The 15,817-nt window shown below is 61.1% G+C and overlaps 1 protein-coding gene across 1 annotated transcript in view; it reads left to right on the forward strand.

Moving 5' to 3' along the window:
• Plxna1 (plexin A1) overlaps positions 1 to 15,817 on the forward strand; it is a 53,266-nt gene that overhangs the window by 8,789 nt on the left and 28,660 nt on the right. Inside the window, exons 2-5 of the mRNA XM_010636349.3 lie at positions 4,004 to 5,264; positions 6,676 to 6,858; positions 14,799 to 14,939; positions 15,618 to 15,718. Of these exons, the coding sequence (XP_010634651.1) occupies positions 4,023 to 5,264; positions 6,676 to 6,858; positions 14,799 to 14,939; positions 15,618 to 15,718 (1,667 nt within the window). The 5' untranslated portion in view covers positions 4,004 to 4,022. The remainder of the gene's footprint in view (positions 1 to 4,003; positions 5,265 to 6,675; positions 6,859 to 14,798; positions 14,940 to 15,617; positions 15,719 to 15,817) is intronic.

The following is a 15,817-nucleotide window of genomic DNA, read 5'->3' on the forward strand; positions in this document are numbered from 1 at the left end:
GTGCTGTGCGGGCGGCGCTGGCGGCGCGGGCCAAGTGGGGACTGCTCCGGGAACGGGAGCGCGAACCCGGGAGAGGCCCCTCTACCGCCTCCGGAGCTCCCAGGTGGAGCTTTAGAAAGGGGGTGCGCAGGACCGGGGGTGGGGGTTATCTGTGGGGTTTGGGGGCCACGCCCCTTGAAAGAAAGTAGTGGGGACACAGCCAAGCCTGTGCCTTCTCAAACCAGTTCCTGGCTGGCCAGGGTGTCCCTGCTGTCCCACCTCCTCATCCTGACTCTGGGATTCTCTCTGTGTTCCATGGGCACAGACTGCTTCACTGGCCCTTGGGGAGCACTCCCCAGGTCCCCTCCTGTCCTCGGGTTTGGGGTGTGCTGGGAGGAGGGTGCCACGCTAGCTCTGCCCAGCCTTGCAGGAACACCCAGCCAGTGCCCTAGGCAGAGGTGTGAGCCAGGCAGCTGGGAGGGGCCCAGGAGCTTCGAGTCAGGCTGCTGGGACAGCCTGGGTGGAGGCCTGGCTCTGGACTGGGCTGGCCAGTCCTTGTGGCTTCAGGGTGCATTCTGGGGAGAGAGAGAAGGTGCCCACGGACAAAGCACACAGCCCTTTGCTGGATTGCTGGGGCCCCCAGGTGGCTGCTTGTGCGTGTGGACCCCCAGAAAAGTCCTGGGGCTTTGAGCAGCTGCTCTGAGCAGGCACCCCAGGGAAGGCTGAAGCAGGACTGCAGAGCCCCCAGGTCCTGGTCCTGAAGGGCTGGTGGAGAGCAGGGCCACTTGGGACCACCTCCTATGACCTCCAACAGATAAGGGACAGTGACAAGGGCAGCCTCTCCCCTGGGTTCTGATAGCCACTGCAAGGAATGCCAGTGTCTTCCCCATCCCCTAAGCCCAACCTGGCTGAGCCCCAGGAGGACCCAGAGTGGGAGGCCATGACCAGCCAGCTCTCCTCTGCCGAGGACTCGGCCTTTGTTTCTCAGGATGAGGAGTCATGGTGTGGTCCAGGGCCAGGAGAGGGACGGGGTGACTGTTGTGAACATTCCTCCAGCTAGAAATTCTGTCCTGTGACGGGTGGACTGCCTATCCCCTGGGCCTAGCCCTTACCCGCTGAAAGCTCTGTCTCCCCACACCAGGCTGCCCTGTGGGACACCCCCACACCAACTTTGCCCTCTGGTCTGGCTGTGATTCTGAGCCCACTGCCCATGTGGGAAGCTGTGGCTCCATGCATTGCCCCCTGTGTATGCCAGGCCGCAGACCCCTACTCCCACCAACACCCGGTATGCCTAGTCCTTCCAGAACAGGTGGAAGGGCCTCCTGGGGGCCAGTTTGGTTCAGTCTCCCTAGAGCCTGGGGTCTATCTGTGCTTCCCTCCCCCGCCCAGCAGGCCCAGCACCCAGCCGGGCCTTGGAAGAGTGAGTTTTTCCTGGACAGACCCCAGGCCTGGTGGGGGTGAGCCCAGCAGGGTGCCTCCCTGTCTGGTGTCCCTGCCTTGCTGGGACTGGCCAGGTGACCGTGGCTGTGTCTGAACTCTCTGTCCTGTACTCTGGGGCAGAGGAAGTGGCCTGGGTATCCTTTCTGGTCTTTGTTCCATAGTGGGCCCAGGGGACCTAGCCATGGCTTGGGATCCCCCTCTCTAGGCCAGCAGCCCTGTGCCCCAGGCCACTCTTCCTGGCAGCCACTGCTGGGTGGTAGGCGAGAGAGTGGGCCCAGGGCTGGGCTGGAGTTTGGATGGTGGCTTCTTCAGCAGGGTCCCTCCCGTTTAATATGAAAAGTAGGGCCCGTAATTGTATTAAGACGTGTGTAATTATCCCGGAGGAGGGGAGAGCCCAGCCCCTGGTAATTGCAGGCCTGCTTTGAACTGATAAACGCTGAGTGATTCATGTTTTCTTTGGAGTTCACATGTACTCCGCTCAAAGCTGGGCCCGCTGCCTCTGCACTGAACCTGTTCTCTGGCTCCCTGATCTGTTGTGGGCTGCCCCGGGGCAGGTGGTGGAGGGTGGGGACTCTGGTCCTGGCGCCCTGTGGGGGCCCCTACTGGCCACTGTTCTTGAGGCAGTGTCTGCCCAGGAAAGACAGCTGACAGCTTGTTGGGAGGGGCCCTGCCGGGTGGCACAGTCTTGCTTCTCCTGCTCTGGGGCCCTGCTTCAGTTTACCGCATTTCACAGTGGATGCTCCCAAGGCACACCCTGGACAGGGTGTGTGGAGAAGGGTATAGCTGGGCCGCTGCTGCCCTGTCCAGGCCTGGCTGTCCTTCCACTTGTCTCTTCATCTCATTCATTCACACGTCTATTCACTCATTTAGTAACCAAGGCCTCCTGGGTCCTGGGCTGGGCTCTGGGGCACTGAGGCAAACCATACAGAGCTGCAGTTTTACTGGGGAGAGGGGACAATAAATGACAGCATCCACTTGGGAGCCCTGTACTGCAAGTGGAGATGGGTGGCAAGGAGTGGGTCTGGGACATGTCGTCTCTGCTGAGAGACACTTGAGTTGGCGTGGGTGGTGGCTTTACATCAGGGAGGACAGGAGGCATGGGGCAGACCCACTGTGGCCAGCTCTCTGTCAGACTTGGTGGAAGCCTCTGTCTTCTGCTTTAGCTTCCCTGCCTGTGAGATGGGCTGCCAGGCCCTCAGAGGGCACTGTCTGGCAGCCCTTAGGGAGGTACCTGCCCATACTCATGGCACCTGGGGCAAGTCTGGGGGGCACTGCTGGCACTGAGAGGGTAGCACTTTTGGGGCAGGCTGTGACCATCCCTCTTTTCCTGCCCGACTGCCTCCTGCTCTGCTGGGGAGAGGCGAGCTTTTCCAGAGGTGGGGGTGGGGTGGGGCAGCACAGCTCAGGCACCGTGGCCTCCTGCACAGGTCAGAGGAGTGGCCTGAGCAGCTACATCCTTAAGCCCTGGCTCAGGTGGGTATAAGGTGCCCAGTGCAATGCTGTTCAGGTGGGCAGGCAGTTTGGGGGGTATTATGGGTGACCTGTGGTGAGGGCACTGTCATGGAGATGTCCAGGCTGGTGTGACACGGGCAGTGCTGGGGCAGATGGGCGGTAAGGTCCTGGGTAAGGGTTGCAGGTTTGGCTGCACACAGACACTTGGGGAGGTGCTGAGAGACAAGAGGGACCCAGGGACCCCACTGCCACCCTCCCCTTTGGAGCCATTCCTCTTGACTCGGCATTGGTGTGAGGCTGAGGGCCTAAGCCCAAATCTACCCACAGCCAGGAGGGCCAGTGGGGTGCAGTGGTGGGAGGTGCACGTGGCCTGGCTCCTCCCTGCTCATGGGAATCTTGTCTTGGAGTGCAGTGAGTGGGCCCAGGGTGGGACCCACAGAGGGCGGCCTATGCTGCTTCTGACCATTCTGACAAGCACTGTCTATGTGGCCACAGAACCAGGGTGTCCTCATGGGGCCTTTGCAAGCGTGCAGGGGAGCACTCAGCATGTTGGAAAGTGCTCAGTGGGGATCAAACTCTGACGGGCACCCAGCAGGGACCTGGGGTGCAATTGGAAGAAGGATTACCAGGACCCAGACCATCTTCAGCCCCGTGTGTCCCTGTGCACACAGGCCTGGGCCACTCCTCCCCTTTGCCCAGGACAGCCCCAGGTGGACACAGCCCCAAGAGCCAGAATGAGGTCACCAGGGCTCAGGCCTACTGTTTGTGTGGGGACATGTAGAGGTGGCACTGAGTAGCAAAACCCATCTGTGTGTCCTCTAGGGTGACGGTAGTCTTGTGCTCCTTAACAGCTTCTGCTGGGGAGGGGGAGTCTCCCACCCTCTGGGGGCAGGGCCTTGTGGATCTTGCTTCCTAGGGCACAGGTAGGCTCCCCGTCATAGGATGCTGCTCCCCAAGTTAGAGTGCCAACTGGGTCCCCATCTAGACCCAGGCCCTCATGGAGGATGTCAGGGCCTCCTCTCAGGCAGAGCCAGGAGCCATGTGGGATGGGCACTTGCGGGAGATGAGGTGTGCGTCTGGATGCACGGGTTATGCTCACACTCATTCATATACTCTTGCCTGTTCTCTGCAGGGCTGAGGTTCCTGGCCCCATGATGCCCAGCCCTGCAGGACCCGAGCTCCGAGTCACCAGGCACCGGCCCGCCATGCCACTGCCACCTCTGAGCCCATATGTGTTCCCCATGCTGCTGCTCCTGCTCCTAGGCAGCATGTATGCTGCCGTGGGTTCACCCAGGGCTGGCGGGGGTCTCCAGCCCGCCTTCCGCACCTTTGTGGCTAACGACTGGGGCCTCACCCACCTGGTGGTCCATGAGCAGACAGGCGAGGTGTATGTGGGGGCCGTGAACCGCATCTACAAGCTATCTGGGAATCTGACGCTGTTGCGGGCCCACGTGACGGGCCCCGTGGAGGACAACGAGAAGTGCTACCCACCCCCCAGCGTGCAGTCATGCCCACATGGCCTGGGCAGCACCGACAACGTCAACAAGCTGCTGCTGCTGGACTACGCCGCCAACCGCCTGCTGGCCTGTGGCAGCGCCTCCCAGGGCATCTGCCAGTTCCTGCGGCTCGATGACCTCTTCAAGCTAGGTGAGCCGCACCACCGCAAGGAGCACTACCTGTCGAGCGTGCGCGAGGCCGGTAGCATGGCAGGTGTGCTTATCGCCGGGCCGCCGGGCCAGGGCCAGGCCAAGCTCTTTGTAGGCACGCCCATCGATGGCAAGTCCGAGTACTTCCCCACGCTATCCAGCCGCCGGCTCATGGCCAACGAGGAGGACGCTGACATGTTCGGCTTCGTGTACCAGGATGCGTTCGTGTCCTCGCAGCTGAAGATCCCGTCGGACACACTGTCCAGGTTCCCAGCCTTTGACATCTACTATGTGTACAGCTTCCGCAGCGAGCAGTTTGTCTACTACCTCACCCTGCAGCTGGACATGCAGCTGACCTCGTCCGATGCCGTGGGCGAGCACTTCTTTACCTCTAAGATCGTGCGGCTGTGCGTGGACGACCCCAAGTTCTACTCGTATGTGGAGTTCCCCATTGGCTGCGAGCAGGCCGGTGTGGAGTACCGCCTGGTGCAGGACGCCTACCTGAGCCGGCCCGGCCAAACCCTGGCCCGCCAGCTGGGCCTGGCCGAGGATGAAGATGTGCTGTTCACCGTGTTCGCCCAGGGCCAGAAGAACCGTGTGAAGCCACCCAAGGAGTCAGCACTGTGCCTGTTCACGCTCAGGGCCATCAAGGAGAAGATCAAGGAGCGCATCCAGTCTTGCTACCGTGGCGAGGGCAAGCTCTCGCTGCCCTGGCTGCTCAACAAGGAGCTGGGCTGTATCAACTCGGTGAGCAGTGTAGGCAGGGCAGGTGCCCACCGCCTGGTAGGGCATGTCCCTACCGGGCCTTCCGTGCACTGGGTCTTGCTGTGTGCTGGGACTGCTCTTGCTGCCACCTTGGCCCTGTGAGGTCAGAGGTGGGTCTGCATCCAGAGCACTGGCCCCAAAGCCTGTTTCTGGACATGACACTATTCTGAGTTCACAAGCCCTTGGGCATGTTGGATGGAGCTCTGACCACGTGCCTAGCACTGTGCTGGGTGGTGGCCCTGCTCCGTCCTTGTCTCTGTTTTGCAGATGAGGGCTCAGAGAGGTGGGTTGACTTTCCTGGGGTCACACAGCCAACAAGAGGCAGAGCTGGGCAGGAAGTGTGTGTCTCTCTTCCCGACTGCCCATGATTCTGCCTCCCTTGCACCCACCTCGCCCCTCAGAGGAATCTGAGGCTGCCCCCAGCTGGGTGCTCTGCAGGCCCAGTCTCTGACTGCAGCTTTCCCAAGAGTGTTGATTGGCCAGGGCTGAGGCAGGCTCAGAAAATCTCCAGGACTTGTTCTGGTGAGGAGGTTAGAAACTTGGTGGGCTTCACCCAAATCTCCCCTGCCTTCGGGCCCTCTGCTCCTGGGACCCACCCACCCAGCCTTGGCCCACGGAAAGCGGCCCCGCCTTGGCTGCAGTTTTCCATCTCTTAACCAGGCCAGGCTGGGGCAGACCAGAGTGTCCCTCCCACTCTTCTCCCGGGTCCCCGGCTAGGCACAGCCCGCAGCTCCCGGACTCCTCAGGGAAGCTGTCTTCTCACCTGTGTGCACGTGGAAAAGCTGAGGCTTGGAAGATGGGCAGCGCTTCACTGAGGCCCTACTGTGCGCTGCACTCCTGGGACCTGCCTTTTTCTCCCATCCTGCCCAGCCTCCTCTCCCTGGTATACCTCAGGCCCCCAGAGGGGACTGGCACCTCTTCTACCCTGCCCTTTCCTCTCAGCCTCACAGTTGGAGAGCCCCCCATAGCTCTGGGACCTCATTGTTGGTTGCTGCCTGCAGCCCGGCAGGCCCTTTGTGTCTTACATAGCCCCTTTGGCCACCTGTGTACAGCAAAGTACTATGCCCTCCAGCGCCCCTGCTCTGACTGTCCATCATAGTAACCCTTGTGGTTTCAGGTGTGGTGGTGCCACCCCATGATGGGTCACCCCTGGGGAAGTGAGGGCACTGACTATTTTCCCCAGGGTGGGGTGCCAGGCCAGGCAGGTGGGATACAGAAGGTGTGGGCTGGTGCATCCCTGCTGAGTGTGTTTCTCTGGGAGCTGGGATCATGGGGGCTGCATGTGTGGCTGGGTGCTGGCCTTCCAAGGAGGCTCTGTGAGCCCTCTGCTTCCACCCCACCCCGTTGGAGAGAAGACATTCGCACCCACCTCTCACCCTGCCCCTACCTATAGCCCCTGCAGATCGATGATGACTTCTGTGGACAGGACTTCAATCAGCCTCTGGGGGGCACAGTCACCATCGAGGGCACACCCCTGTTCGTGGACAAGGACGATGGCCTGACCGCTGTAGCCGCCTACGACTACCAGGGCCGCACAGTGGTATTTGCTGGCACGCGGAGTGGCCGCATCCGCAAGGTCAGGCCCTGCTGGGGAGAGGGCAGGGGTGGATAAGAGTGCCACCTGAGGTGGAGGACGGCTCTGACTGGGACAGAGGGACAGCAGGCTGGCTGTGTCGGTGGGGGTGGGGTGGGCTCTGCGGCCCCCTCCCTGCCGCCCTGCTCCTGCCCTAGGAGATCTGGTGTCTGCTGAGACAGCGCTCTGCCTGCTCCCACCACCCTGCCCTGCACCAGGAAACAAGGGCAGGGGAAGGGCACCCCCCCCAGCCTGCCAGAGCAGGTGTGAAGAGCAGGGAGGCTGGAGGGACTGTGGGCCCCTGGGGTAAGAGTGGCACATACAGTAGCTCCTCTGATTTCTGGGTCTTTTCCCCCCAGGAATGCCAGGCAGGATGGAGCTGGGTGCCGAGTGGGCAGGGGAGTGTCCTGTAGGCTGTATGGTGAAGGGCACTGCCCACGGGTTTGTGGTCAGCAGCAAAGGGGGCACAGGAGGCTGGAAGAAGAAACCTGAGGCAGGTGGGGTTGCCTGGGGGTCACCAGGGCTGGTGAGCAGGGGCCTCAGAGATAAAGTAATAGCCCCAGGCTCTGTACTGACACAGGTACCTGCCTGCCCACCTGTCCTGCACCTGTGGGTAGAGCTGGGCTGTGGCCAGGGAGGGCCTGGTCTCCACCCCTGTGCTCCTGGCTCTGATGGGGAAGCACCAGTCTCAGCATCCTCTCTGCAAAGTGAACTTGAAGGCCACTGGCCTTGGGGCCAGTGGGGGCTGGGCTGCTGACTGAGGGCCCCCAGGGTGGATGTCCTGTGCTCTGCTTATGGCACTGGTGGAAGGGGCAGGTTCAGGCCAGCCCAGCCTGGGTGCTCTCCATTTAGTACTGCCCTCTGTCCTAGACCCACTGTGATGAGGGGAGGTAGGTAGCTCCTGATGCTTGTGGGCCTGGTATTACTTGTATGTACAGGCGACCCTGTCAGACCCCAGTGGCCTCAGCAGTGCAGGACCTCATCCTGGGCACCCAGTCTTCCTGCCCCAGGAAAACCAGACTGGATGTGGGGGTTGATAGAGTGGTCTGGTGATATCAGAGCCCTCAGGTTGAGGAACTGTCTCCCCATCCTGTTAGTGGTTCTGCAGGGTTCCCTTGAAGACACAGATGTGAGAGGTCTTGCAAACAGTCCATACACGTCCCAGTGATGGTCTTTCCTGCCCCAGGGTATGTACATGGCTGAGTTGTGTGACCTCCAGCTCTGCCCAGCCTGTCAGCCTTTCTGAGCTTGGCTTTCCAGTTCTGCCCAGAAAGACACACCCCTCTCGGGGGCCTCACAGCAGCCCTTTCACTGGTTTGACAGGTCAGGAAACTGAGGCACAGAGCAGTCACAGCATGCTCCCAGGGTTGCTTCTGTCCCTTTCTGTCGATCCTTAGAGGAAGAAAGTTAGGTCTGCCCCTGGCCCCACCTGCTCCTGCCCTGGGGGACTGGCCTCAGGATCCTCCCACAGCCCAGGACTCGATAGTGCCCTACCCCTCTGTGCCCTTGGACTGGCCCAGGCCCTGGCTGCTGTGGTGGATTTGAGGATGGGGCAGCTCTACACCCTAGTTCCTGGGTTGCTCTGAGGCATGCTCAGTGTGGGTTGGGTATCCCTGTGCCCGCCTGGGTCCCAGCCCTGGGCCTCTGGCCTCCATGAAGGACACCTGACCTTGGTGGCACAGGCTCTTTTGGGCCTGGCCTTGGGGCGGCAGTACTCACGTCTTTCTCTTGCCTTTGGGGGCGGGATGGCTGTGAGGAGGGCAGGCCAGGTCTCACTGGCTGCCCTGCCGGGCCTTGGGGAGGGCTGGCCCTTGACCCCACAGATGTCTGAGCACCATGGGTGCTGCCTCCCTGCCTGTCCTTTCTCTGGGCCGCAGGCTGGAGCTGGGCCCCGGAGACTCCCAGCCCACCACCTGACCCAGGGCAAGCCTGCGGTGGCGCTGGCCACTCCCTGTTTTCTGAGGCCTGTTCTCTCCCTGGCTCTAAAAGCGTCTGAGGAACTCTAGAGACTTGGCTGGCCATGGGCCAGCCCCTGCCAAACGTGTTGTGTAAAATTGTAGCTGATTAATGTAAGACCTGCCAACTTCAGCTGCTCGGGCGGCTGGGGATGCCCTGCCTCCCCTCCTCTAGAGCACTCCCCCTCGGGGCTGCCTCCCCTCTGCTTTCTGTATGCCCCTCCCAGCACTGAGGGGTGCAGCCCTGAACACAGACTCTAGTGGAGCCTCCAATCTGGGATTCTCTGGGGTCAACCTGGTCCCCTGCTAGGGGCAGAAGGAAAGGCAGGGAAAGTACTGCCTAAGGACAGGGAGCGGGACCACCTTAGTGCCCGCATAGTCTGTCCTACCTAGGCCATTCTGCAGAGCCAAGGGTCTGGGCCCTACATGAGGCCCAGTCTGGCCTTCTGGTGGCCACACTGGGCAAGTGTTGACCCATCTGCCTGGTCATCTGGTTTTTCAGGGGACTCTGGATACTGTGTTTTGTGTGAGATCTCTGATTATTCAGCACTGGCATTGAATCTGTGCTGTGAGAACTTGATAGGGCTGGCTCTGGTATGCCTCCAGTCACCAGCTTGTGGCCAGGGACCTGTGCCACAGCACTGTGCAGCCCAGGAAAGTGGCATTGTAGGCCCCAGGGCAGGACCTGAAGGTAGCACCGACTTGCCATAGCCAGACCCCACCCACTCAGGCCTGTTTCCCGCCCTGGTCTGCCCAGGTTGCTCAGGAGCTGGGGGAGGCTCTGGTGCAGTTTCTCTAGTGTGCAAGACCTAACATGCCCTCTCTCTGCTGAGATCCCAGCACAAGGCGGTGGCCACAGAGCTCTGTTCTCAGTTGACCTGGCCAGGCTGCTGGCCGCCCTGTACACATAACCTTGGCCACAGCTGGCTCCACAGAGTCTGTTGCCGCACCTGGCCAAGCTGGGGTCTCATTAGCACCCCCAAGGCTCTGTGGAACAGCTGTGTCTCTGGAGAGCTCAGGAGCCCCATGGTGTTAGTCACTTTGTCCCCAGAGCTTTGGGGGTGACGGCCTGTGGGGCAGGCACAGCTGCCTCTGCCTGGCCTCTTCCTTTTGTGGCTCCCTCCTGAGTTCCTGCTGTGTGCCACTCTAGGCCTGGGCTGCTGTCACCAGCTGCCTCTCCTGCCGCCTGGAGGCCCAGAGCCTTGGTGGCTCTATGTACTGTCAGCCCTGCTGTGGTTTGCCTGTGACACTGAGGAGGGTGTCACTGGAACTCATGCCAGCATCAGTGAGGTCCCAGAGCCCCTCCCTGGCCCTGCCCATTCCCAAAGGCCTGCCCACCCCGCTGGCCTCTTCCTGGGCTGTGGTGCGGGCCTTGGAACCTCTGGGGCTGAGTCATGCGGTGTGTTTTCTTTGTCTTCCTTTGCTCAGCATTGTAGGAGGCTTCCCTTCCAGAGCTTGTCCCCACAGCACACCCGTCCATGTGTCCATCTGTGAGCAGCACAGCTCCATGCCCCCAGCATTTTGTGCGTGGGTTCTGGCCAGAGTGGCAATGAGCTCTGGCTGCTTTCTGCCCAGGAGTTCAATGGCCTAGACCTCTTTTCATCTGATCTCCAGTCAAGATTATATCTTGTTGTGTGGACTGGGTGAGGGACTTTACCCATTCATGTTCTGTCTTGCTGGTGGTTATCTCAGGGTTGGCTGCCCCTGTTTGCTGAGGACAGTGGTCCCAGCACCTTTGGGGGTATCTCTGGGAGTTTCTGGGGGGTGCATGGTGCCCACTCTGGTTCTCTTTGGTGAGGTCCACTATTGCGAGCTGAATCAAGACATGGGAGGGACTTCACATTCACCTGTGGGTGAAACTGGTGCTTTTGTGGCCACTCATTGCAGAGCCAGTGGACCGTGAATGTGTGTGGGCATTGCTGGCAAGGTCTCCACCAGGCTTGGGTGGAGGGCCCTGCAGCAGGCACTCAGCACCCTGGTGAGAAGGCACTTAGAGTGCCAGCCCACAGCGGCCTCCTGTATCCTGTCCCAACCATGCCCGGTGAGGGTGACCTCCTGGGCACCGCCCCCATGGACACACAAGGCCTATGTGGTGAAGGAAGGGCTGGGCGTCTGCTGGGAGGGTGTTCTGGGGACAGGGAACAGGAGGGTCAGAGCTGGTGTGGGTAGGGCCTCAACTGCAGAAGTTGCAGTCCTGGTTTCTACAGCAGCCCTGTGGTGTTCAGTGTGGTATGGCAGGAGGTGTGCGTGGGGTGTGGGTTAGCGAGGGCCCTGGGAAATGCTGGGGTCCTTAGGTCCTAGCCTGTATGCAGAGTGGACTGCAGAGAACACTTGTCAGAGTGGGCTGAGGCATGGAAGTTGCAGAAGGCAGGCAGGCAGGCAGACGAGTGAGAGGCCAGGGACAGTGGCTTGTGGGTCTGAAACTGAGACCCCAGGCCAGGCAGCCTCTGCCTCCCCTGTAGTGGGACCTGATATTGGGTCAGGCCCAGGCTACTGTGGGAACCCCAACTCAGCCCTAAATTGTATGGTCAGTGGTATGACTGAGGCCCTGCGGTGATTGGTGCTGTCCTGTGGTCTGACCTCCACCCACAGCAGGTTCTGGATTTGGGGACCATCTCCAGACAGGCTCTAGGTATCACCCTGCCCCCTTGGACCTGTGAGCTCCGTTCTCACACAGCCCCTTAAGGTGGATGTCAGCAGAGGAGGAGCCCAAGGGTCAGGATGGCCCTGCTTGCAGAGAGGTCACACAGCTAAGGCAGACTGGAGCTGGCTGGACACAGCCTTGCTGTCCTCCACCTGCTGAGGCTCTGACCCCTGGTCCCCACTGTCCCCCATGTGGTTGAGATTGGCAGTGGGAAGGATGAGATTCCTGGGACAACCCCCCATACCACCAGGTGTGTCTGATGTTTGGCCCAATTACAACCATCAGCCCCTCCGCAAATCATGTTTTAATTACCCAATTACTGCCAGGAGGAAATCACTAATTGCTTTTCCAGTATCAAATTCCTCCTGGCCTTTGAGAATGGAGGGACCAGGAAAGGGGACTGGAGCCTGTTTTCAGCCTGAGGTGGGTGAGTGGCCTGCAAAGGATCAGGAGCAGTCCTCCAGGGAGAGGGAAGGGTGGCTCTGCACCCCTGGGAGCTCCTGAGGAGCAAGAGTGGTGGGGACCCCACCCATCACACAGTCCCCTCCCAGGAGCAGTCCAGCTGGGACCAGGCTTGGTGGCTGCATCTGTAGAAGGATGTGACATCCTCACGGGCTGCTACCTGTCCCCATCCCATCTCGTCCTTCCCCAGCCCTGGGTACCAGGAAAGAGCTCAGTGGGTACCCTCTTCGCAGGCAGGGGGTTGGGGGTAGAGCTGCCATCACAGGGTGGGCAGAGCAGGGCAAGCCTTCCCTGGCCAGGTCAGGGCCAAGCAGGGCAGCCCCCTGCCTCCGGGCAGCTAGGGCGCGTGCCGGCCTTGGCATGCAGCCTGGATGGCTCAGACATCCTCCTCAGCCCCCGCCTGCCCTCAGCCTGGAGAATGGGCCCTTTGTTGCTTGGGGCTGGATGGACAGCTGACCTGGCCAGGCCATCAGCTGCCCGCCGCCTCGGTGTGATGGGTGCAGGCAGCTGGCTGGGCAGTGCAGGGCTCAGCCCCCACCGAGCTGCCTCTCAGGGCCCTGGTGGGGCCTCAATGACAGTGGCCAATGGGGGAAAGGATCAGGGACCTTGTATGGTGGGGAGGCCAGACCTCACCTCCCTGGTCTCCAGAGGCTGCTGGGGCCTGGCCTGTTCTCTTGTTAGGAGAGTCCAGGGGACAGAGGTCCCTGAGGCTGGGAATGCCCAAGCAGAGGCTAGTGGGGGTGATCTGTGTGCCCTGAGCTGGGGTCAGTGGGTGCTGGGGCCTGGCACAGCCTGGGGCTGCTGGAGGGGGTTCAGTGGCCCCTGAGCCCTGTGAGGAAAACGGAGAGGCATCACATCAGAGGGATGTGTCCCTGAGGAATGTGTGGACAGGCAGGCAGGGGGCTGTTGGGGTCTGTTGGGGGCCTGGTGGTCTTTGGGCAGAGGTTTACAGAGCAAGGAGACTACGGCAGGAGGTGTGGGCACCTGAGATGCCCTGGTCCAGCTGCCTCCTGGTGGGCTGCCTCTGGGTGGGTGGCCTGGGCAGACAGCTGTGGGCCGAGGCTGAGGGCATTGGCACATGGGCCCTGCTGTCATGCCAGCCACCCTGGCCCTGTGCTTGCCCCGCTTCCTGTGCCCCAACCCTCCGGGGTGCCCTCTTGGCCAGGTGATGGCTCCCTCCCATTCTGGTGCAGTATCTTTCCCCGGACAGTACAGGGTGCGGGGCTTTGTGGCCACCTGGCAGGTCCTGTGCATGATTCCTTTTTCTCCCATTTGAAGGTCCAGGGAAGCTGGCAGGGCCATGGGATCTTTCAGCCTGAAAGCATGTCCTGAGAGCTCATTCCATGCCCAGTGCCCCATTACTCGTGTGTCGGGGTCTCCATCAGGCCCAGGCCTGTAGCCCCCTCTGGCTGGTGGCTGCTTTCCCAGGACCCCATCTCTGGGACCTGCTTGTGCATGATGAGTAGGTGTGGCCTATTGCTGGGCAGGTGGATGGACAGCTGGACACACGTGCCCCCAGCTGCAGCTGTCGGTGCCACCTGTTCCAGGCGGCTGAGTCGGCGTGCTGCCGGTACAAGGGGGCCAGACTTCCTGGGACTCCATTGGTCTTGTCTATGTACTGGGAAGAGGCTATATGTCATTTAGGGAAACTGCAGCAGGGAGCTGCAGCACACACTGAGATGTGTCCCAGCCATGTGTGGACTCAGGCTGTGCAGGTGCAGAGGTGGGCTCCTGGCCTGTGTCCCATGGGGGCCTGGCTGGCATGAGCTGATCCTGCTCCCTGAGCAGAACCTGAGCCTGGATGCCAGGCAGGCAGGCAGCCTCTGGCCTTTGTGGTCAGTGATTTCTGCCCAGGCTGCACCCCTGCTCTGGCTGCACACTGGCAGGCCTGGGTAGGCATGGGTGGGTGAGCTGGGTATAGGCCGAGCTGTGTCCACAGCCATGCTCAGAGGACACCAGGCTGCTGGGGCCCACAATGCGCCCATGCCATCCCCTTTTCCCTGCACCCTTTATCCAGAGTCGTGGGCCAAAGTTTGGTCAACCATGAGCCCAGACCCTGAAGGCGTCCCAGCAGGGCCTGCCTGCGATGCCTCCTCCCCTACCCAGCTCTTCCGGGTCTGGTTCGATTTAAGCCCAAACCCACTTGGTGGGGAGGCAGCTGAGCGGATGTGGGGGGGTGGCCAGCAGCGCTCAGGAATGCAGCCCTCCCCCTCTCCTACAGCCAGCAGCCGCTTTGGCCCTAGGACACAGCGCCCCACCCTGGCTGGCCGCCCTCATCCAGCCCTGTCCCTTAGCGAGGAGGCACAGAGAGAAGGGCTCCTGAGCTGTGGGCCTCCACCACTACTGCCCCACGGTAGAGGTAGAGAGATGAGCGTCCAGGGGTTGAGACCAGAGGCCAAACAGGCTGTGGGCAGGAGCAGTTGAGTCCCCATGTGGGCAGACACACCCCAAGAGTTCCAACTCTGGAAAGCCCCCTGGGTCTCTCTGTTAATTAAATACATTTGTTTGGTAAAAGCAACTAAAAATACTTGCAGCATCGTAGGCTGCGGAGAAGAGCTGGCTAATTAACACTCGGTTTGTTTGGGATCTGGAATACATTTCCATGCCGATGAGACGCCTCTCCTCTGCCGCCCGCCTCCTGGCTAGCGGTGTCCCCCACCCCTGGGACACCAGGCCCAATCTTGGCCTCCCCACCCCTGAGTCTCCTGGACTCCCCACCGTCTCTGCAGTCCTGGGGAAGTTGGGGGTGGCCCCAGGCAAATATGAAGCCTGAGTTGTTGAAGGTCTTAGCGAGTGCTGGGGGAGGGGCCGGGATCCTGGACTAAAAGTGAAGTGGGCAGAAAGGTGTGAGCACAGTCCCATTTGGCCTTTCACTGCCACAGATCCTGGTAGATCTCTCCAGCCCTGGTGGGCGTATGGCCCTGCCCTACGAGAGTGTGGTAGCCCAAGAGGGCAGCCCCATCCTGCGTGACCTGGTCCTCAGCCCTAACCACCAGTATCTCTACGCCATGACAGAGAAGCAGGTGGGTGCTGTTGTGTGCAGTAGGCGTGTGTGCCTGGCGGGGTCTCCTGGCTGGTGAAGGAGGCCACCCTCCTGTGTGGCTGCATAACCACAGAGACAGCTGTTGGCAGAGAGCAGTCCTGGAGCTAGTGTTAGGGAGCCCTTGAGCCTTTGGGCCTGGAGCTGGAACTCTGGGGCTATGGCCTGATCCAGCTCTGGCCTTCCTGTCCAGGGGTCTGTGACCATGACCTTGGTGGCCTAGGGTGGGCCCAGCTCTGCTTCTCAAGGCTGTGGAGCCCCTTCTGCCTTGTGTACCCTGTGGCAGGTGGAGGGAAGGCAGCCTGCTGGGTCGCCCTTGCTCTCCTCTTTCATGTCCTTGAGTGGGTGCCCCTGCCCGAGGGCAGCCCATGGAGCCTTGTGGGACATGTCTGCCTCTGTCCTTTACTCCTGGGCCCCTTGGTCCTCAGGAAATCCCGGGCCAGGACAGAGTCTGCAGGTGGGAGGTGATGGCTGCCCCAAACCATAGGTCCTCTGGTGGTTGCTCACCCATGTGGACACTGACTCTCCAGCTGCTGCTACTCTGATCTCCAAGGCTACAGCAGGGCCACTGGTATTGGCACCAGGGAAGGCCTGAGCCAAGACTCCCCCAGTGTGTGGGGTGCAGTGTGGCGCTGCAGGGCCTGACCTCTCGGCCCTTCAGGTGACACGGGTGCCGGTGGAGAGTTGTGTGCAGTACACGTCGTGTGAGCTATGCCTGGGGTCCCGCGACCCCCACTGTGGCTGGTGTGTCCTGCACAGCATGTGAGTCTGGCGATGGGTGGGTGGGCAGGGTGGAGTCTCAGTACCTCAGATGGCCTGCGCTCCCCTGGGCTTTTCTGTGTCCCCCTGGGCCTGCTGACC

The sequence above is a fragment of the Fukomys damarensis genome, unplaced genomic scaffold, assembly GCF_012274545.1.
Source record: "Fukomys damarensis isolate Sample0158 unplaced genomic scaffold, DMR_v1.0_HiC HiC_scaffold_37, whole genome shotgun sequence".
Taxonomy (NCBI): domain Eukaryota; kingdom Metazoa; phylum Chordata; class Mammalia; order Rodentia; family Bathyergidae; genus Fukomys; species Fukomys damarensis.